The sequence below is a fragment of the Piliocolobus tephrosceles genome, chromosome 2 (genome assembly GCF_002776525.5).
Source record: "Piliocolobus tephrosceles isolate RC106 chromosome 2, ASM277652v3, whole genome shotgun sequence".
NCBI classification, from domain to species: Eukaryota; Metazoa; Chordata; class Mammalia; order Primates; family Cercopithecidae; genus Piliocolobus; species Piliocolobus tephrosceles.
The window spans coordinates 90,667,947-90,690,069 of NC_045435.1; the positions used below are offsets into that span (position 1 = coordinate 90,667,947).

The 22,123-nt window shown below is 46.7% G+C and overlaps 2 protein-coding genes across 4 annotated transcripts in view; one reads left to right on the top strand and one right to left on the bottom strand.

Annotated features, from left to right (window-relative positions):
- The window catches only part of FYCO1 (FYVE and coiled-coil domain autophagy adaptor 1), a 79,023-nt gene that overhangs the window by 46,762 nt on the left and 10,138 nt on the right, over positions 1-22,123 (top strand). Inside the window, exons 15-16 of the mRNA XM_023231844.3 lie at positions 12,602-12,697; positions 17,875-18,085. Coding sequence (XP_023087612.1) covers positions 12,602-12,697; positions 17,875-18,085 — 307 coding nt within the window. The remainder of the gene's footprint in view (positions 1-12,601; positions 12,698-17,874; positions 18,086-22,123) is intronic.
- CXCR6 (C-X-C motif chemokine receptor 6) lies at positions 829-5,750 on the bottom strand. 3 transcript variants are annotated; one of them, XM_023231847.2, is made up of 3 exons: positions 5,628-5,697; positions 3,860-3,989; positions 829-2,722 (listed from the first exon to the last, which is right to left on the bottom strand). In XM_023231847.2, the coding sequence occupies exon 3, from the start codon at positions 2,699-2,701 to the stop codon at positions 1,670-1,672; it is 1,032 nt and encodes a 343-aa protein (XP_023087615.1). In that variant the 5' UTR covers positions 2,702-2,722; positions 3,860-3,989; positions 5,628-5,697; the 3' UTR covers positions 829-1,669. The 3 variants fall into 3 exon arrangements, with proteins under 3 accessions (XP_023087615.1, XP_023087613.1, XP_023087614.1); XM_023231845.3 differs by lacking the exon at positions 3,860-3,989 and having other exon boundaries at positions 5,628-5,750; XM_023231846.1 differs by lacking the exon at positions 3,860-3,989 and having other exon boundaries at positions 5,571-5,641.

Genomic DNA, 22,123 nt, shown 5'->3' on the forward strand with positions numbered 1-22,123 from the left:
ACAGTAGGTAGGATCATGTGGGCTCTGAAAGGCCCAGCCTGTGCTCAGCTGTACCAGGTACACATGGTGTGCCACACACCTGGAAGGCACGATATAAACCCTCCCTTGCCTCGCTAACCCACAGGGCTGACATGGAGGGCTTCCATTTTGTGTCACCAGTTCTTGTAAGAAATAATAACTACTGCTATTTTTTGGACCTTTTCTCCCAAATGCAAACTGTGCCAGGTGTTTTACATGCAGTATCTCAGGTATTCACACCAACCCATAGAGGTGGTGCTGTTATGATCCGTGTTTCACCAAAAAGAAAGGAAACAGGTGCTCAGAGGCTGAGTTTCGCCCAAGGTCTTACAAACTGGTGAGTGGCAGGGATTCAGCTCTGGTCTATTCACCCACCAAAACCACACTGTTAAGTCAGTTCTGGCCTACCTCTCTGTGCATTCCAATTAGCTGTTGTCAGTTGGTTCTCCGTATTTGGTGAGTGATTTTGGGATACATAAGCCCAAAAAACATCTTTAAGCCTATTGAACAGACTGCCAGGATTTAATAAACATGCATAAAATCTGACATTTAAAACTATGCCTCATCCTGTGACCATATTCTAGAAGTTAAACAAATGTGCCCCACACTTTAGACAGGAGGTTAGAAACCACAGTGAAAGAGCAGGGTCGTTATCACTGGTATATTCCATTTCCATGATAGAGCACTGCCCTGAAACTTTACCACTTATTTTCCGTGCTCTGAGCCCAAAAGTAACTTTTTAGTATATTCCAAAAAAGCATATTCCAGGCACACTACATTAAAATGGAATGTACCAAAGCATAAAAGTAGTTTGGAGACTTTAAAAGTTTTATTTCTTAGCTATGAAACTCATATGCTAGTAATATATAGCATATGTGTATATATGTGTGTATATACATTTACATATGTTTATATTGGCAGACATTGGAAAATTCCATTTTTAAATGAGCAAAGCCACCAAAGAGTCCACTTCAGAACTGCTGCTTAGATTCATTACAGTCTTAAATGCTGTTTTGCACATTTTTCAAGCATTCCATGGACCACTGGAATTCTCAGCCTATTATAATTTGATTTTGCCCATTCATAGTCCCTGGTGCTAGTTATTCTGGATTAATCAAAGCAATCTGAACATCTGCCTATACAAAAGTCAAGCCCCAAGGTGAGGCAGAGCCTGATCTCATTTCTGTTAGGTGCCTGGTGGTGCCAGCATTTGTTTTCATGGCTGCTCTGATCTCCACTGTTTGCCCAGTAGTCAGAAGAGCCTTCTGAGCTTGGGCACCCAGCATGCTACCTACCACCAACAGCTTTGTTGGCTGTGCTCACCTCTTCAACCTTCAGCCCCAGTCCCAATCAAGGAGAACCTGAGATCATAGAAGTCACAGGTCATCCCCCTTGATTTCAGCATTCTTGGAGATAGAGGAAGGAAAGTCCTTAAAAATTTTAGACCCCCTACTTGGGCTTTCGGCATGAGTGTTCAAGAAGAGAACAGTACATGTTCATGCCTGAGAAGAAGCGTTCCAAACCAGTCAGAGTGTCTGATAACTTCTCCATGAGAATGCGCAAGCTATAAACAAAGCCTGCCTCACCACATCAAGAGGACACAACCATGCCTTGCAAATTCCAGAGCAGCTTCTCGAAATGCTGGCAAGACCTATAGCTGAAACATGCTGGTGGCCTCCACATTGTGGGAGGCAGAAAAAGTCTTGGAATTGTCCTCAGAAGATTTCCATTGATGTGAGACCCCAAGGTAAGGGAGACAGCCAATGTCCTTCACAAGTTTCCAGAAGTTCTTTCGAAACTTCAGGCTGACAAAGGCATAGAGCACAGGGTTAAGGCAGGCCCTCAGGTATGCGATGGCCTCTGTCACTATGATGGTGTAGTGAAAGCTGGTCATGGCATAATACTCCCAGTGTGTGCTGCGGATGAGCTTCACGAGGTTGAAGGGCGTCTGGGTCAGCAGGAACACAGCCATCACCAGGAAGATGATCTTTAGAGATCTGTGCTTCTGGAAGCCTCCAGCATGAAGCAGTGTTTTGATTATGACTGAATAGCAGACAATCATGGTGAGCAGTGGCAAGAAGAACCCCAGTGTCATCTGGGTGGCAAGAACCACAGTGGAAATCTCCTCATCATGATAACCACATATGAGCTTGTCCAGATTAAAGACATTGCCATAGATAATTTGGGGCAAGGAAACCAGCAGGGATATCACCCAGATGAGCAAGCAGATGACCTTGCCCCAAGTCATCCTCTTGGCTTGCTGGTTGTAGGCCTTGGTGGCCTTAACCACTACAATGAAACGATCCGCAGTGATGCAGGTGAGGATGAGCATGGATGTGTAGAAGTTAATAGTGTAGACGCCCAGTAGGGTCTTGCACATGACCTGGCCAAAGATCCATTCATGGATGCCTGCATAGGCCCAGAAGGGCAGAGTGCAGACAAACACCAGATCAGCCAGGGGTAGGTTCACCAGGAACACGTCCGTCAGGCTCTGCAGCTTATGGTAGAAGATGGATATGACCAGCACCAGGGAATTCCCCACCAGGCCACAGACAAACACCACCAGGTACATGCAGGGCAGAAAGACCTTGCTGAACTGCAGGAAGTCTTGATGCTCCTCCTGGCTGCTGTCATTGAAACTGTTGAAGAACCCATCATCTTCATGGTGATCATACTCTGCCATGGTGTCTGTTCTGATGAACACCTGTGAGTCAGAACCCAGGAATTATATTTGGGGCTGAGGATGGCATTCTCTGTCTTCCTGCTGTCCCATTGACCACATTTAGGGGGCAAATAGTCATCTCCTAAACCCACCCACTAGGCTGTGTAGAAACAGCACAGTCCAGTATCTTGAAGATAACCAATTCTGAGGGGAAATTGCTCAGACAGGACAAGGACTCTCCATTAGCCTGAAAATTCTCAGGATCTCACCCATGTGGGAGACAACTCATAACTGACCCCTAAGCACATTCCATAAAAATCCTGTGCTCAGTTATTTTGAAAGCAAAAGTCGCTTTGCCGCCAGATGGGCACAGTGCTCTTTGGTAGAGCAACACTGATAATGGATGGTTGAGCCCGCTGATAATCTGGGTATCAGTGGATGAGCCCACTGATAATCTGAGCTCATCAATGGGACATGCCTGTTTTCATCTCCCCCTGCCTCACCACAGTTGCCCACCCATCCTGAGCCCCATTTCCTAATAAATTGTGAAAGCTAAAGCAAGTGCCCCTACCAGGGGGCTCTCCTATCAAGGAGACTCCTGGAGACCGCAGGTGTTTGGGGATGGCAAGACTGCTCTGCCTGGGTAGGTAGTCCTTCCTGCCTTTACTTCCCCTCAATTGCATAGATTTTCAAAGGCTACTAATGGGGAAACAAGGGATAGAAAAGCCCACGGCTGCCCAGCACTTTGGCTGAGCTGGCTTCATGGATAAAGCACTGGGTGGTTCTCACTTCCCAACTAAACTTTCCCCTTCATCATCTAACACAGTTTATGGCATGCCACCATCAGAGTCTCATTTCCTGAAGACTTCTGAGCAAGAAGTCTCTTAAAAGGTAGATTTCCCCAAAGCAGAACCTTGCCTTAGCTCCTGTGATTGGCAGGTTAGGACTTAAGGGCCTCATTTAACAAGCAGAAGACCCAATTGAAATGGGTGCCAGATGGGTTTTCTTACCCAGGGCACCAGCCCTTCAAGATGTCACTTCTCTCTGACCCTTCCCTCTGCGCTGTGACCCTGCCAAAGACCACGGACAGGACAAGGGATCATGCAACCTGTGGTGTGGGAGCAGGGGCCGCTATGGCAACATCAGCCCATGAGTGCGAAGCCTGCCCTTGCTACTGACCTGCAGATACTCAACATGCAGCAGCTCATTTCCAGTGACCTGGAGCTATGTCTGGCCAGCACCTCAAGAAGATGTAAGAAGAAGAGCAGGTGTTTGGACAGAATCTCTGCCAGCAAAGTCAAAATATTGCCTGACCAGACAAGGGCATATAAACAATGAGGTTACCTTTCCTAATCCACTTAGAAACACTTCTGTCCCTGACGTTGAGTCCTGACTGGGAGCAGTGTCTCCGATGCTGCTGCTTGCCTCTGTCTTTCCAGGGGCCAAAGTGCCCTTTCTCTCTAGCAAGGAAGGATGCTGCCTTTGGGCTAAGATTGCTTAATAACAATCCTTACCCGTACACCACAACTGTTAGATCTCTAAGGGTGATAGGTCAGCCAGTGGACATCCTGCCCCTGACAAGCTCTGTGGGGCACTATATTAAGTAGGTCAGATGATGCGTTTGTGTTACTGATTCGCATGGGCAAAAACATATTTTTTCATCATTTAAAATATGAAACAGGTGACTTTGCTCTTAAGAGTAATGACCAGCTCTCCATTATTGCTTGACTCGCTCTTGCCTTATTTGGTATCCTCCTGTTCCAGCTTTTACTGGTCCCTTATGCTGCCATTACACATTTCATCAAAGGACCTGCTCAAATTCATGTGTAATAATTGGTAAACTTTGATGTATAATAATGGGTAAACAGGTTGGGCCTGGACAGTGCTGTGCAAATAGAATATTAAAAATTACTTCCCCTTCTAGGCGAACTAAAAACATTTGTCTTCTGTAATCAAAATCCTATTTTGTTTTCTGAAAATTAAAAAAATAATCTACAACTTTGGAAATAGTGTAAAAGTCTGATAATGATGAAGCAAATTATAATTCAGACATAAAATAGAATATGACTTAAATGTTTAGGAAGTATTTTTACTGATTTTGGAAAATGCAATACTCTTAGTTAAATTGCTAAGAACAGTGTAAACAAAGTAAGTATGCAAAATAAGTATTAGCTATTACTATTACAACAAACAGATGTCAAAAGGATATAAAATTAATTGTGATTCGTAACCTTTTTTGACCATAAACTCCTTTGAGAATCTCCTAAAAACTGCAGACCTTTTCTCAGAAATAATGTACACACACACGCACAAATACCCCTGCAATTCTGGGAGTCCATGAACCGCTTGAATCCCTCTGCCATATATTCTGTGGACCCTCATTTAAGAGTTCATGATAAACTACGTGATTTTTGACTGACCGTACTTTCAGAAACTTGGAAAAAATGATCACATTTTATTAGCAGTTGGTCTCCAGCTGGTGGAATTATGGGTGACTTATTTCTTCCTTTTTTTAAAATAGTTTTCAAAGTTTGTACAGTAGTATATTGATTTATATTGAGAAAATAACATAAATGATAATCTGAGAAAACAGCCTGTCTTATGCAAAAGAAATGAAAACAGATTATCCATTGAGCAAATATAGACAATAACTAGATCCTTCTTATCTCCCTGGGTGGGTCTGACTATGCCATTACTAGCAGTACCATCAGCCTACAAGCACTAACTGTGTGCCTGGGAACATGTTCAGTAGTTTTCATGTTTCTCCAGTTTAACCCACACAGTAGCAAATGGCAGTGATGGAATTTGAACTAAGAGCAGCTGAGCTCCATAGCCTGGCATTGTGCACTGTGCCCTAGTACAGACAGGAATCCGAGAATACCAACAATACCTGGGGTTAGTCCTGCCTGTCTTCTTTTCAGCATAAAGAGTAAGACAAAGGACTCACCAGCAGAGGTGCTTTGCCAGTTTGTTCCACGGATGAGCTTGCTCGTGAAGCAAGGTCTGCCTCTACTTCTGTGATGTGGTTCATGCTTCCGCTGAACATTTTTTAAGAGCCTTCAGCTGGTTACTATAAGAGACCCACCCCCTACTCCCATCCTTCAGATCAAAATCCATATGACCAACCCGCCCCTGTGTAGTGCATGGGTCAGAGATGGGTGGGTTACTCTGATACCCCACACCCCCTTCATTCTGCTTTGGGGCTGATTCTTCTGTCAGGGCCTGACAGGGCTTTATTCGTAAACTAAAGGGGAACAATAAGGAGGTTTGGCTCTGGCCATCCACCGAAGATGGTGGCATTTGTACCTTAAAATTACTTCATTCACTAGTCAGACATCTTTTTGGAACAGTTGGGGTCTGGGCCAATGCTAAGTCCATGGCATGGGCTGGGTTCTGTGTGCACTTGCAGCTCCAGCATATGTGATAGCTGTTAAGCCCCATAGCAGCCCTGCAGTCGATATTATCCTTCCTTTATAGATGAGAACACTGAGGACCATAGCCAAAATAACAGCCCCCGGTGCACACAGGTAGAAACTGGCAAATCGAAGATACACACTCAGGTCTCTGTCATTACCAGACCAATCAACAGGATGATGATGAGTCTGCCAGAGGGCCTGGTGCAGCGCTCCCTCCTAAGCCCACACCACTCAGGCACCTCAGCAGGCAGTGCCCACCCACCCTGCCTAGCCTGGCTGGAATCATCTGGTTTCCTTGGGCTGCCCTCTCTACTCCTGGAATTCCCCAGCTGTTGACTACTTTGATCTCAGTACAGTTCTAGTTGTCAGTCTCCATGATCTAACATTACTGACCCTTCTGGGAAATAACGCTGGAAGGCAGGAATTAGAGGCATGTCAGCCTGGGTCACATGCCCCAGTGCCTCCTCGTGGAGAGGGTACTAGGGAGAGGCATGTACTCCAATGTCTGCTTTCCCAGAAGCAGCTGCCCTCTTGTGGAGGTGCCTGGCCTCCCTTCTCTGGCTCTGCACTACCATTCAGGTTGCTTCTCTCCAATGCTTTTGCTCTCTCCCACCTCCTGGCAAACCTCATGTGGCTCTTCCTAAGGGCAAATATCAAGCATTGGGAGCACGGACCAGGAGCAACCTCAGGATCCAGAGACTAACACTGAGTTCTACTGCAAGCCTGGCCCTATGCTGGATGCTTCTATGTACAGCCATCTAATCCTAGTCACTTACAGATAGGCAAACAGAAGACTAGAGAGATTAACCCACTTGCCCAAGAACACACATCCCCAGCAGTCACCCGGGACTGTCAGGCTGCAAAGCAAGTGCTTCCTGCCCTGCTCTGAGTATGGAGCTATGCCAGGGGGCCCTGATAAAAGATCTGAAGAGCTCTAGTAGGTTTGCAGGCCTTTTTTTGAATGAATTCGTTCAGACTGTCCTTTCTACCAAACTGGTACAAATGAGTGAGGTGTTCCTTATGGGCATGAACCATGAGGCTGCATAGACTACATACCGATGGACAGATGGATGTAGGGAATGGTGGACAAATGAATAAAAGAACAGACTGAGCCAAATATGCACCTGTCTTCCTGAAAGAGATCTTTCAAGGCAGGGTGGCAATTTAACCCTGCCTGACATTTAGGAATCTTTCAGCTTTGAGAGCTGAGTTTTACCCAGGGACAAGCCAACCATGCCATTCAAGACAGGTCCACAGGGCAGTATTAGAATGGCCTGAGCCTTGTCAAGCACCCTTGGCCATGCCCTTCTCAGCAACCCTTTCTACTCCATGAGGAAAAACAAACCAGCACCTGGGGCCCTCCATGACTGTGTACGTGTCAATATGGGGATATGTGTATTTGAGAAAGCATGGCTTGTTTATCATGGCCATTCTTTAATAGAAACTCCTCTATAGTACAAAAGACTTGCACCTATATTGGAGGGGCTGAGCCACTCGCAGGTTTGGGGCTAAAATTTTATTTTAATTGCTTTACAAAATGCCTTTTACTATCTGCCAATTTGTAGTGTTAGTTGTTTTAAGGGCATTATTTTTATTTGAAACAAAACTTGAAACTTGCTAAGGGTGGGAACCCAATCATATATGTCTTAGATTTCCCCAGAAATACCTAAACATTTTCTAAATAAAATTGAGGGAAGAGTAAAAGGGAAGTGGCAGACATACCTGCTGCAGATTTATCTTGGAAGTCAGACTATTGGCCTGCTCTCCTTACCTGAAGACCTGGCAGAGCTTTTAAGTTATCAGTTCCAGGATCCAGGGATGAGACATTTACTGCTGTTGGCAAGGCATTGGTGGATGATGGGCTGTGATCCACAGAAAAGTAACCTAACCAGCCAGGCGTGGCAGTGGGCACCTATAGTCCCAGCACTCAGGAGGCTAAGATGAGAGGATCGTTTGAAGCCCAAGAGTTTGAGGCCAGCCTGGGCAACATAACCAGCAGACCTGTACCGCTGCAAGCCACCAGGAGGAGCTGAGAGATCAACTGGCAGGAACAGAGCCACTATAGCTGAGAGGAATTGTTCTGGAGGAACAGTTTTTCTATAAGCAGGAGAGCAGGAGAAGGAAACCACGTACAGGGGTTGACTACCTCCAGTGGAAGAAGGTGAGTTGTCGAAGTGTCTTACCAGTAGAGAATGTGTCTGAGTCACGTGGCACCAAAGTATGTTAGCAGCAGCAAATCCATACGGGTCTGCAGCAACTCGAGTCTTGCCTCCTTGGAGGAAAGAATTTGGTCAAGGGGCACAGGTAGGTTTAAGGCAGAGGGAGAGACTGAGGCAAGTTTTAGAGCAGGAGTAAGGTTTATTAAAAAGTTTTAGAGTAGGAACAAATGGAAGTAAAGTATACTTGGAAGAGAGCCAAGCAGGTGACCTGGGAGATCCAAGTGCCCCGTCGGACCCTTGACTTGAGGTTTTATACATTGGCATGGTTCCAGGGTTTGTGTTTCCTCTCCCCCGACTCTTTCCTTGGAGCAGGCTGTCCGCAGGCATGGTGGCTTGCCAGCACTTGGGAGGGGCTGCATGCTCAGTGTGTTTACTGGAGGTGTGTGCATGCTCACTTGAGGTATTTTTCCCTTATCAGTCGTTTCTAGGGGAAGGTCATATACCGGTTAAACTCTGCCATTTTGCCTCTTAATGTGCGTGCTTGAGCCCACTCGCCCACCTCCTGAGATCTTATCAGGAAGCTGCTGATTACCAGCTTCAGATGTTTTCTATCTATTGAGAGACTCTTTCTCTGGCTCTGGCTGCAACCAGTTATTTTACAGAGACAGCTTAACAATTGCCTGACCATTACTTGACAGTCACCTGACATTCCTGGGGGAGGGGGGCCCCCTCCTGCCCTGCTCATGCCTGCCTAGCTACCTACTCTAACACTAGGAATTTATAAGCAATGGATTAGCAAAGTAAAATCAAGTTAATACAATAATAATAATTTGATAGCAAAACTAAAATATGCCCCCAGATTGCAGAGTGAATATGATGTGTGTGGTGTGGTTCAGCCCAACCTTCAAACCTGCACTGTTCAGTGCAGGCTTCTGCTGTGAGAGACCTGTGCTGCACCTGCACTGCCCAACACAGTGGCCGCCAGTCCAGGTGATAATTGAGCACTTGAAATGTGGCTAGTGCAACCAGGCAGCCACATTTTTAGTTTAATTTATCTGATGAATTTAAGTTTATATAGCTACATGTGGCTAGTGGCTACTGTATTGAAGAGTGCAGTTCTAAACTGAAGACATCTCCATTTCAGAGGAGACTGTTCACAGATGGAGGCTGACCAGAGGGAGGTATAGGAGCCTGTGTAATCAGGAAAAGCAACACTTCTCACTCTGCCGGGCTTAGCGAGGCTGAGGGGAGATGGCGCCCCCTGGGGAAGATTGGCAGCAAGGCAGCTTGGGCCATAGGGATTTTCCAGGCATCCATTCCTCTCTGGGCTAGTTTCTAAAGAAGCAGACCTGTACCGCAGGCAGTCTGCAGGATTAAAGTTGTGCAGTAATTACATAACAAACAGGCCGAGGCCATTTGATTCGTGACAGGGAAGGACTATAGACTCTCATTTGTAGAGACCAAGCTGGAGGGGCTCCACCATGACTCAGAGAGGTGTGGACTCCAGGACTGCAGTGCCAGGGGCCGCCTGGTTTGTGCTCACCACTTTATTCTGACTCGCTTCTAATGCGGAGCCTTGGGTATGTCCTCCTTTGGGAGCATTTGGGACAGAAGAAAACCTTACTCTGAGGCAAATAATGTAGACATTCACTGGGCATGGGCTGTGTGCACAGCAGGCTGCCCAGGAATGCCAGGATGGCACCCAAAAAGGGGCAGACAAGTTGACGGACTGGAATGTGTGCTCGAGAGATATTGATCTCAGCTGACCACTGGCTCCAGACAAAAACTCGGACGGAAAGGGTGGCATGCCATCAGCCAAGCTAGCAGTAGGCTGCCATGACCAGAGCAAGGGGAGGAGGAAGGCCGCGTGGGCAGTGAGTATCTGGTATCTTCCCTGAGACTGCCTCCATAGCAAGGAACGGAAGCAGCTCTAGTAGGAGGTGGGGTGCCCTCTAGTGGTCATGCTTTGGTTGCCGTCCTTTCTCAAGCTCTTAAATCCCTTGACATCCTCTGAGTTGCTTGAACATTTTCTACAGTATCTCACGGTAAGAAATACATTGTGCATGGCTACCTAGTGTGCATGTGTGTACACATACGGTCAAAACAAGAGCCTCGAGGCTGGCCGCAGTGGCTCATGCCTGTAACCCCAGCACTTTGGAAGGCCGAGGTGGGCCGATCATGTGGTCAGGAGATTGAGACCATCCTGGCCAACATGGTGAAACCCCATCTCTACTAAAAATACAAAAATTAGCTGGGTGTGGTGGGTGCATGCCTGTAATCCCACCTATTCGGGAGGCTGAGGCAGGAGAATCGCTTGAACCGAGGAGTTGGATGTTGCAGTGAGTCAAGATCGTGCCACAGCACTCCAGCCTGGCGACAGAGCAAAACTCCGTCTCAAAAACAAACAAACAAACAAAACCCAAGAGCCTCATAAATACTTATCCTCACAACATGCAATATACTATTGTATTTTCTATTTTATTCTATTTCTTTTAATGTTGGTCATAACCTCCTGATTGACAGCCCACTAAATGGGTCATGACGTACAGTTTGAAAACCTATTGAAAAGAAAGCCCTCTGCCCTAATTGTTACCTTTGAGACCATCACCCACCTGTCCCACTCCCACCTCACTCATGCAGGGCATCCGCCGGGGCCAGCAAGGGTCTGGGAAACCTGCTCTGTGAATCATCTGCTTACAGGTAATCAGGCGTTGTCTGTCATCACTGTAGTCAGGGAGGAGGGTGATGGAGGAAGAGAAGGAATCATAGATTAGGACATCTTTTATCCTGAATGCAGGAAAATTGGGAGAACCAAGTACAGCTTTCAGAGTCTCTCTCATCCTACTTTATTTCTTTATCTCATTTATGGTATTTGCACCTTGGACAAGGATGAAAGCAAACAAGCAGGCCTGAGTTACCCTGGCCTGTCTCCTATGGACTTCGGCTTCCCTGCTGTCAAGTGGGTGGCTGCAGGAGCTGGCTCCTTGAGCAGCTTCTTGCACTGATGTTCCCTGTTTCTGTTTGTCCCAGGGTGAGGGGTGGGGGCCTGGAAGCCAGGGGCTGGAAAAGCAAAAAAGAAGGAGGTGTTAGGCAAGGAGGAAGATAGGGGGTTGGGGCCAGGAAGAAAAATAAATGCCAGAGTGACAAGGCATGCCCCCGGTGGCAGCAGGTACTGCAGCCCGTGTTCTTCCTGCACCTTCCCTGAGAAGAGCAACAGAGGCCGTGGGCAGGAAGCTGCTGACCAGAGCAAGCCCACCTCTTTCTCAACCAGTGGGCCTGCAAAATGCTACCTCTGAGTCCTTTAAAACTTACAGCCTTTTCAAGCCATCAGAACCCAGAGTCCATCTGGTTCCATTTGCTTCCATTTAGAGAAGGAAAACTGGGGTCTCAGGAGGAAAGAGCTCACCATGAGTCACACAGTCACAATGCTGAAGCTGGAACCACAGTGGACCCTACCACAGTCATACCACGTCCCCTGCCCTTAGAGCCACAGAGACCTCAGCTAGAGGGAGCCCCACTGCTCAGGCCTGGTGGCATTCAGCTCCTGGAAGAGCACAGATTGTTGCAGCAATTTAAAAAGAAGCCACACTGAGTGGCAGATATTCCTCACTGATGCCTTCACATGAGGACAAAGCCATTTTACTTTTCTGGACCTAGGTTTCCTCTTTGGCAGAACGAGGGAGTGGAGCTGGTTGGGCTCTGAGGCACCTGAGATTGTATAAGCCCCTGGCTGAGCTGGACCTGGGGCCCCACAGGGAAAGCACTAAGTTGCAGTCAGGGTATCTAGTTCTGGCTCCAGCTCTGCCTCTGAGGAACTACCTGGGCCTCTGTGTCCCCATCAGTGAAGTGCAGGGACTGCAATCTGCCAATATGTTCTAAGAATCCATAATTCAGAAGGTGTTAAAAACCTCCCCTGGGTGCCTGTTCTTGTGCCCCAGGGATAGGCCAGAGGCTTCTCTAGTCGTGTACTGGCACTGAGAATGCAGGACCCCAGTGGTGCTGGTACCTTGGTCCCGTGGCAGTGGCTCTGCTGGCGTGGGCTAGGAGAGTGGTTGATTTGTGTTTCTGCTCACCCTTCCTATAGCAGGAGGTCTCTTCCCTACAGCTGCTTCAGGGAAACTGCTGTAGCCCTATTGTCTTCTCCTTGTCCACCTGCTTGGCCCTTGCCCCTGCAGCCCTCCCTCTACCCACAAAATCTGCCGGGGTCTCTGTCATGGCCTCTGTGATTAAAGGATCCCCCATGCATCTGGATTTGGCTGCCTGTGACTCCAAGACTGCGGACCCCAGGATGTGAGGCCCTGTGTGTTGCTAGCTAAATGACTGTGTTCTCGTTTGTGACATTTCAGAGACACTACATCAACCTCGCTAACGCCTGAGGACACTGAAGACATGCCCGTGGGGCAGGATGCGGAAATCTGCCTGCTGAAGTCTGGAGAACTCATGTAAGTGGCAGCTGCCGCCTGGGCCCTCTCCAGGTGTGGCATTGGGAGGAGTAATGGCCTCTCCAGTGCTGGTGCTGGGGACCACCCCGGGAGCTCTAACTTAATACCAGTGGGGCTTCATTTATTCTTTATTTCAGATATAGCTTATATACGTTAAAATCCAAGCAAGTATACAGTGCTTGAATTCTCATGAATGATACAGTGTAATCACTAACACAATTAAGATATAGAACTGTTCCCTCACCCTGGGAAGTTCCCCGTGCCCCTTTATAATATTCCTCCCACACCTCATGTTCTTTTTTCAAAGTAACTTTGTTAATTTTTTTATTGTACGAGCAATACACTTTCATTGTAAAAAATTAGGAAAATAGAGATACGTAAAACATTTTGGCATATAGCCTTCCAGTCTTTTTTATATACCTATATACATATAATTTTTGGCACAAATAAATATTCTAAATCTTCTTTTGCAGTATTTTAAAACTTGCTATAGCATGAGTATTTTCCCACATCGCCGAGTTCTCCAGTGTTGTGTCCAGTGGCTGCATAACTGTCATTGAATAGATTCAGTCACTCATTCACAGATATTTATTCATTATCACAATGTGCCAGGCACTATTTTAGGTGCTTAGAGCATGTCAGTAAACAAAACCAACAAAGGCTCACCCCTCGCCCTCATCAAGCTTACATTCCAGCAGGGGTTGACAGATGACAAACTGTCAACATAATTAAATAAGTCAATATTGTATAAATGTTACAAGGTGGTGCTTGCCATGGAAAAAGATAAAGTAGGATAACAAGGAAGGGGAATTTGCCATTTTAAATAGAGTGACAGTAAGAAGATAAGACTTGAAGGAGGTGAAGGAGTTGCCAGGCTTCTATCTACAGGTATAGCATTTCAGGCAGAGGGAACAGGCAGCACAAAGGCCCTGCGACAGGATGGTGCCTGGCACGTTGAGAGGCCGAGAAAAGGGCCAGCATGCCTGCAGCAGAGAGAACTAGGAGGTGGAGTCAGAGTGGAAATGAGGGTCCCAGCACATAGGGTCTTGTTGGCCATTGTAAGGACTTTGACTTTGAATCTGAGGGAAATGGGACCCCCAAAATGAGGTGTGTAGCATTAAGAATGACTTAATCTAATTTACATTTGAAAAAGAATTGTTCTGGTTGCCGTGTGGAGAATAGATGATGGAGGACAAGAGCAAAAGTGGGGAGACCAGTTGAAAGGGTATTAGAGGAATGCTTGTTCCTTGGACCAAGTACTGGCAGAGAGGGCAGAGCCAGGGCAAATTCTGGACCTATTTTGAAGGTGGTGAAGATAGAATTTCCTGAAGGGTCAGATGTGGTCGTGAGAGAATAATCTATTCCACCAGTCCTCAGGTGACCTTGGACCACACTTGGACAAACACTATATTGAATTATGGGGCAGACCAAGCAGGAAGAATTAAATAGCTAGCCCACTCACAAGCTGTTGATGCTAGGGGAGTATGAAGTGTCAGGGCCACCCTTTCTGGAGAGCAACTTGGCTGCAGGATGTACCAAAAGCTCAAGAATTGCATTTTCTCTTTGATGCAATGGGCCTATGTCTGGGAATTTATCCTGAGGAAATAATGACTGGATGTGCAAAGATAAAGCTACCAAAATGTCCCTTGCATGCTACTCACAGCAGTGACAATTAGAAATAGTAAAAGAGAACTTGAGTGGTCGTGAATGGCTGTTGAATTTTGCCAGATCTTTTTTCTACATCAATTGATAAGATCATAGACTTTTTCTTCCTTAGCCTGTTGATATGATGGATTGCATTGACTGACTTTCATATATCAAACCAACCTTGCATACCTGGGATAGATCCCACTGGCTGCAGTATATAATTCTTTTTCACACCCTGCTGGATTTCACAAAATATCTAAAGGATGTTTTGCCAGATATAGAATTGACAGTTTTTTTCTTTCAGCATTTGAAATAAGTGTGCTGCTACTTCCCTCTGGCCTCTATGGTTTTAGATGAGAAATCCCCTAGCATTCAAATTGGTATTCTCCTGTAGAAAATAAGTTATTTCTCTTTGCCTGCTTTCAAGTTTTTTCTTTGTCTTTTGTTCTTAGAAGTTGAACTATGACGGGTCTTGGCATGAATTTCTTTGGGTTTTTCCTATTTGGGGTACACTCAGCTCTTGAATCTCTAGGCTTATATCTGTCACCATATTTGGGAAGTTTATAGCCATCATTTCTTTGAATAGTTTTTCAGATGTACTCTATTTTCCCACTCCGTTTGGGACTCCAGTAATACAAATGTGAGATCTTTCGTCCTTGTCTTGCAGGTCCCTGAGGCTCTGTTCTTTTTCCTTGCACCCCGCCCCCCAATTCTCTTTTCCCTGTGTTGTTCAGATTGAGGAATTTCTGTTTTTCTCTCTTCAAGTATAACTGTTATCTTTATTCAGCTATTGAGTGTCCAGTGACTTTTTTTTTATTTTGATTATTGTAATTATTTAGGTCTAAAATTTCCATTTAGTTCTTTTTTATGTCTTCTGTTTCTTTGGTGTGAGTTTTCCACTTTTTTATTGTTTCAAGAACATTTAAAATTGTTATTGAAGCATTTTTTTGATGACTGCTTTAAAAGCCTTGACAGATAACTCCAGCATCTGATTGATGTCAGTGTTGGCTTCTGTTGATTGTCTTTCCTCATGCACACTGTGATTTTCCAGGCTCTTAGGATAACGAGTGGTTTTCTAGTATATGTAGGTGGGGGGCTCAGAGACGCTAAGCTGTTGTGATTTTCCTCATATTCTGGGGGTCCTTAATCAGTCTGCCTTCCTTCTCCTGCCCTTCACTTTTACTACAACTGCTGAATCATTTTCAGGTTTTTTAGTGGCGTTTAATGGGAAAGAACAAGGAAATGTTTGAAATCATTTATAATAGAACTTGTAAAAAATCTACCCTCAAGTAAAGGGATGAAGAAAGTTATGAGATTTAGAAGTAATTAGAACACACAGATCCAAGGCATATCCTTGAGGAGAATAGGATAGTACCGAGATAGGCCGGCTGGACGTGGGAATAAAATGCGAGGAGAATGACAACACCTTGAAAGTTATTTTTTTCTGCCTCTTTCAAAGAGAGTGACAGCAAGCTAAGGATTAGCAACCACATCGTGAGAGCATCTGAAAACATGTTAAAGGTTGGGATTATCTTAGAACACTACAAATGTATTAGTACCCTTTGACTCATGTAAACTGGAATTTCTGAGGTCACTCAGTGGAATTCACATTTGTGACATGAGCCTTATAGACAATAGGCATCTTAAGATTATATTATATTTGAGCAAACCCTTGATTGTTTTTGTTAAGATCTTCTTTGGAGAGGCTGAGTGTTATCCTTGTCACTGAATAGATGATGTCTAGAATAGATGATTGAGGCACAATCCAAATACCTGGGTGCCCGGGGAGAATTCTGGAGCATAAAATTATAAAATGCTCCAGCATTAATGGGGCATTATGTCAGGGTAAGTGACTTTTTACATGGTAATATGGTAAGATTTCCACATTACGAGAAAGATGTCTGTTCCAGAATGGACCCCCACACCTGCCCTCAGATTCTTGAAAACTGTAAATATTGGTTGAGGGGTCTTAATTAGAAATAAAATTTAACACATGGATAAGTATTGCATTGAATTGAATTCTCACAAAGGTGAGTACTGGAGCTGTTCTTTGAAGCATGCTGGTTTTTTCATCATTTCTTACCCTTCTCGTTAGCGTTGGGGAGTCTGTCCATTCATCTCCACAGCTTTGGAGGCAAATGAGCCCTCAGCACCACCACTTGCTGTGCAGTGTTGGGCAAGTTACCTAACCTCTTTGAACTTAGTTCCCTCCCCTGTGTTAAAGGGGATAGTAATACATTTTCTCCACAAAAGGCAGTTTGGTATGGTAGGAAGATGATGGCTTTGCCTCAGACCTGTGTGAGCCTGGATCGAATTTCTTAATCTTTTAGAATCTTAGTTTCCTCTTTTGCAGAATGGCAACAGTCATGCCTTCCTCATGGAGCTACTACAGTAACATGCAAAATTGCTGAGCACAGGGCATAGCCTATGATGGCTGCCACCTTCCCATTTCACAGTTGAGAAACTGAGGCTCAAAATGAGTGAGTGATTCACCCAAGGCCACACTGCTCCTAAGTTGCAGCTCTGCACTGGAGGTCCTGCCTCCATGACCGTGAGCTAACCTAGCTGCCTCCAGAGCTGCACAGTGTAGGAGGGGTGCCACTCGGCCTGGAAGGGTCCCCGAGGGCCTGGAAGGGTCCCCGAGGAGCAAGCTCCCCAGGTTCATCTTGTAATCTAGTCCTTGCAGCAGTCCTGAGGCCGGCATGGTTGTCCCTGTTTGGCAGATGAGGAAACTGAGGTTTATGAGAGGGTAAGCCCTGCAGCTGGGATGCAGTGAGGCAGGTCCCTTGGCCCTAACCTCACACTCTTCACATAATACTCTGGGTCCAGCACAGAACCCCAAAAACAGAGGAAGTCACTATCAATGAACCCTGTAAACTTCTTGAAGAAGCTTTTATCTACCCAGGGAGAGTAAGAACAAGCTTTTCTCCCCAAAACCATTGTATTACTTGCATCACTCCTACATTATAAAGAATATGGGATGTTGGCATTTGAGGAAAGGTCAGGGTTTCCATGTGGAATCTTACAATGGATGCCAGATGCGGCTGAGAAGATGGACTATATTGAAAGGCTGGGAGGCTTGTGCTAATTAGGTGAAAGGGTGAGGCAGGGAATTGGAAGGAGAAATAGCAGAGAGAAAACAGATGGCTGAGCAGCAGGGCACCTTCAGGAGAGCAGCAGAAAGCTGCGCCTCGGCACTCACTTTCTGTCCACGAGGGCCGTGGAGAAGGTCAGGCCATCCTCAGTTCCTTAGTTCCCATGGGCTTTCAGCTCCACACAGGCAAATATGTCATCTGTATTTTTTACTGCTGTGTCCTCCATGCCTAGAACTATGCCAGGCATGTAGTAAGCGCTCAGGAAACATTTGTTGGAGTGAACTGCCCATCCTGTAATTAAGCATGTTGGCCAGGGTTACCCAGGGCTTATCCTCTCAAGAAGTCTCCAGCCCCCTCTGAGCCACAGATGACCTGGCCAGTGGACACAAACACTTTGCCCAGTCAATCAGATCCCACTCTGTATTTTTATTTTAGGATCAAAGTACCCCTCACAGTGGATGAGATTGCCAGCTTCGGGGAGGGTAGCAGGGAGCTGTTTGTGAGGTCCAGCACCTACAGCCTGATCCCCATCACTGTGGCCGAAGCAGGCCTCACCATCAGCTGGGTCTTCTCCTCTGACCCCAAGAGCATCTCCTTCAGCGTGGTCTTCCAGGAGGCCGAGGACACACCGCTGGATCAGTGTAAGGTAAGGCTGGTCTCCCTGCCTGTGGGCTTCTTACACACACGTCTGGGTACTTGGGCAGGCCTTTCCCAAAGCAGGGCAGTGGCCATCCCACCCTTTGCTGGGCAGGCCTCAGCTGGAATGTTCTGGGCCGTGTCATGCAGAGAAGGCAGAGCACCTGGGCCTTGTCCAGTTGGGGAGAGAAAGACCCAGAGGTTCTGGAAAGCTGTTTTCAAATGTCTGAAGGTCACATCTGTGTCAAACAGGTACAGTCTGCCCTTGGGATAGATGGGCAGGTGAAAGAGGAATACAGACATATGACTCAATTTAAGGATCATTTTCTAATAGAGCTATGCAAAGCAGGAATGGGTCACCTTGGGAGGTGGTGACCTCTCTTCCTCTAGTTTTTAGCTTAGGGTGCATCCCACCTGGAAGGGTGTCAGTAGAGACAACACCAATGTCACTTGGGTGGTCGAGCTTGAAATCTTGGTGGCGGGTACCAGTTTATAAATTCCTAAGACATTCTAGGCATGGAATGTTGACAGTGCCTGGACTGTAGTTCTCAATCTTGGCTGCAAATTAGAATCTCTAGGTATGGGATCCAGACATCTCCAAGTGATTCCAATGAGCAGCCACTGGTGTACATTGAGAACCACTGGTGTAGATCAGGGAGTTGAAGCCAGAGTGGAAAGGATGGGGTGGAATCCAGACCACAGGGACAGAGGTTGGGCAGGGCTCCATGGGTGGCTGATTCAGTACGGGGCAAGGAGGAGGGAGACCCATGCCTGAGGTCTGAATTTGATGCCTGCATCTCTGCAGAGAAAGGGTGTAGAGGGATATGGGAGGGAGAGACGGTTTGGATGGAAACACAAGTTCCATTTGAATCATTCTGAGTGGAAGAAATGGTAAAAGCAGTTAGGCCTGCTGGACTGGAGCTGAAAGTGGATCCTAGCCTGGGAATACAACTGCAGAAATCTCCGTTTTGCAAGAATTGCAAGGATCAAGATAGGGAAAAGCAAGCTAAAGTCATGTGAAACAAGATTTCTGTGAAGTCTTCGCAGAAACATCTATTAGTCCCTTGTGTTTGGTCTACTGGGTGCCCTCGAGGGGCTTGAGGCTGAGGGATAAGGAAGGCCCAGAGCAGGAGAGCCCAGCTAGGAGGGCCACACAGCAGTTCCTGCTCTGATGCTGGCATCCCATAGAGGAACATGTACCCGTTTGGGTTTGCTCTCCTGCCATCCTGCCCTGTTGGAATCTGCTCATTGCAGGGATCGCTTTTGTCATTTCTCTGCTTTTCAGACTCACTCTCAAAATGTAACTCTGCTCCCTTGGATTGGCCTTGTTTATTGGAGTCTCATATTCTGTCTTATTTAAAACCGCTCTGCCCATCTTACTCTTTTGGGGCTTGTAGCCAGCTCCTCATACCTACCTCTGGAGCCCTTCCTTCTTGAGCAGTTCTGAGCCTCCGCCCAGGAGGTCCTGGCACAGCCAACATGCCTGTCAGCTCCACACTAACAAACGGCAGCACTGCCAAGAGCTGCCCTTGCCACTCACCATCACATTCCCCAGACCTACCAGGGCTCCTTCTGAATCCACCCAGATCAGACACCGTGAGTGTTTGTGGCAAGGAGGGAAGGGACGAAATCAGGGATCCAGGCCTTTGCTGTTTTGCCTGTCCACACGTGATGGCTGTAGGCTTCTCTCCTTGCTCAGTCCCTACCCACCGAGTCCTCAGGAGCCTGGGGTTCCTGTGTGGCTCTACCAGGAATCAGGAACTTGGGGACCTACTGAGCCTTCCTCATCTCTAACTTCCAGGGGGCCCCATTGCCTTTCCCCACAGTGACACCAGGGGGCAGAAGGGGCCCATGTACAGGATGCTCAGGTGCTCCTCCGCCTTCACAGGCCACTGTCACCAGCCACAGATCGGGGTGGCTGTTATCTATGCCTGAGGTCCCCCAAAGAGACCATGGCCAAGGTAGCCTGTTTCCACACATGTGCCCTCAATATCTATCCCGGGGACTCCCTAGGTGCTCTCCTGACCAGCCTGGGCCTTAGAGGAAATGACAGGTACAGTGCAAATTGCAGCACTCAGACCTCATGATTACGGAGGTATAGACACAAGGACTATGCTGTGTATTTGCAACCATTTATTGAGTATCTGCTGTATACTGGACTCTGTAGGGCCCGCAGGGGATAGAGAGAGATGAAGGAAGCTCATGGTGTAGTCGGAGAGAGACTCTAATCAATAGACCCTTGTGATTCCAGGTGGCTTCATGACAGGGGTGGGGGGCACTGTGGGTACCCCTGCGAACGGTGCCTAGCCCAGCCTGGGGAACAGAGATGAGGAAAGGAGACCCCTGGGTGATGGTGAAGGCCACAGTGGAGGAAACCAGGAGCAGCACTGTGAGGTGAGGTGAGGGGCCTGTGCGCTTGAGGAGAAGCATCCAGTAGATGGAAAAGCACAGCAGAAGGCCAGCCCCGTCTCTAGGGGTGCCTGTCAGATACTCCCCACCCTGTGCCACCCTCTCTCCAGACCCACTTCTTCCATTATAGTCATGGACTCGACACTGAGATTAGAGATTGTGAATCTAGGCGAGGCACTTGGTGAAAGAAATTATGAACCAGGTTACCAGTGTACACACCGCTGGCCTGAGGCCCAGGGACAAAGCAGAGAATTGGATCCAGACCCTGTCCTCTCTCTGGGCAGAAGATCCGTCTTTGGCCAGAGAAGCTCGATGGCCTGCTGGGGTGGGCTTCAGAGGGAGTCAGAGGAGGAATCTTTATTGAGATATAACTCACTGACTTGAAATGTGCAGTTTAATGGTTTTTAGTATATTCACAGAGTTGTATCACCATTACCACAGTCTAATTTTAGATTCTTTTCATCACTCCAAAAAAGTGATGAATGTGCCCATTAGTAGTCACTCCCCAACCTCTGCCCCCAGCAACCACGGATCTATTTTGTGAATCTGCTGATTCTAGATGTTTCATGTGAATGGAATGAATGAAAAACAGCTGGAACGAATGAAAAGGCTACAGAATAAGACGTTTTAAAGAAATGAAGAGTATCATTTTCAAGAACACACATTAATCTATGTTAAACATGTCCTCTTCAGGGGACCTGCCTTGAGGAGCTCTTGATGTTGCTTGTAATCGAGTGCGAGGGTATGCAGGGTGAGCACACCAAGGTCCCCATGCACACAGCAAGCCTTCCCCTCCAGCAGCTCCTTCCCATACACCCTTGTTGCTGTGTTTGAGACCAGGCCAGAGTTGTTAGGTTGTGAATCACAGAAACCGAACCAACCCCTCACCCTCCCGGGATCCTTAGTCCGTGGTGGAACTAGAATGTGATAGAATGTTAATGGAAGTAAATGAGATGTCGTGTGCAGAAGAGGCAGCACGGAGCCTACGTATAGCAGGCCCTCAGTGTACACTCTTTGTACACCTTTGTCCCCTCTAGGCTTGTCAGGGGCCCGTCCTACTCCCTCACCACCACCAGCTGCCAGCCTGAGCGAGCACACTGTTGTGTTAGGAACACAACGCTCACCCTCCCTCCGTGCCTTTTTGATTCCCCTTTTGATTTCTCTTTGATCCACATGTTTGAGTTTGTTTTTTAGTTTTCAGGTATTTTGAGATTTTCCAGAGATCTGCTCTTGATTTCTAATTTAATTTCATTGTAGACCTAGAACATACTTTGTATAACTTGAATCCTTTGAAGTTTGAGAGGTGTTTTCTTAATGGCCTAGAACAAAGGTGTCCAATCGTTTGGCTTCCCTGGGCCACATTGGAAGAAGAATTGTCTTGGGCCACACATAACGTATACTAACACTAACAATAGCTGATGAGCTAAAAAAACAAAAAACAACAACAACAACAACAACACAAACTCATAATGTTTTAAGAAAGTTTACAAATTTGTGTTGAGCTGCATTCAGAGCATTCCTGGGCCGCAGGTTGGACAAGCTTGGCCTAGAATGTGACCTAGCTGGGTGAACGTTCCAAGTGCACTTGAAAAGGATGTACCGCCGGGCGCGGTGGCTCAAGCCTGTAATCCCAGCACTT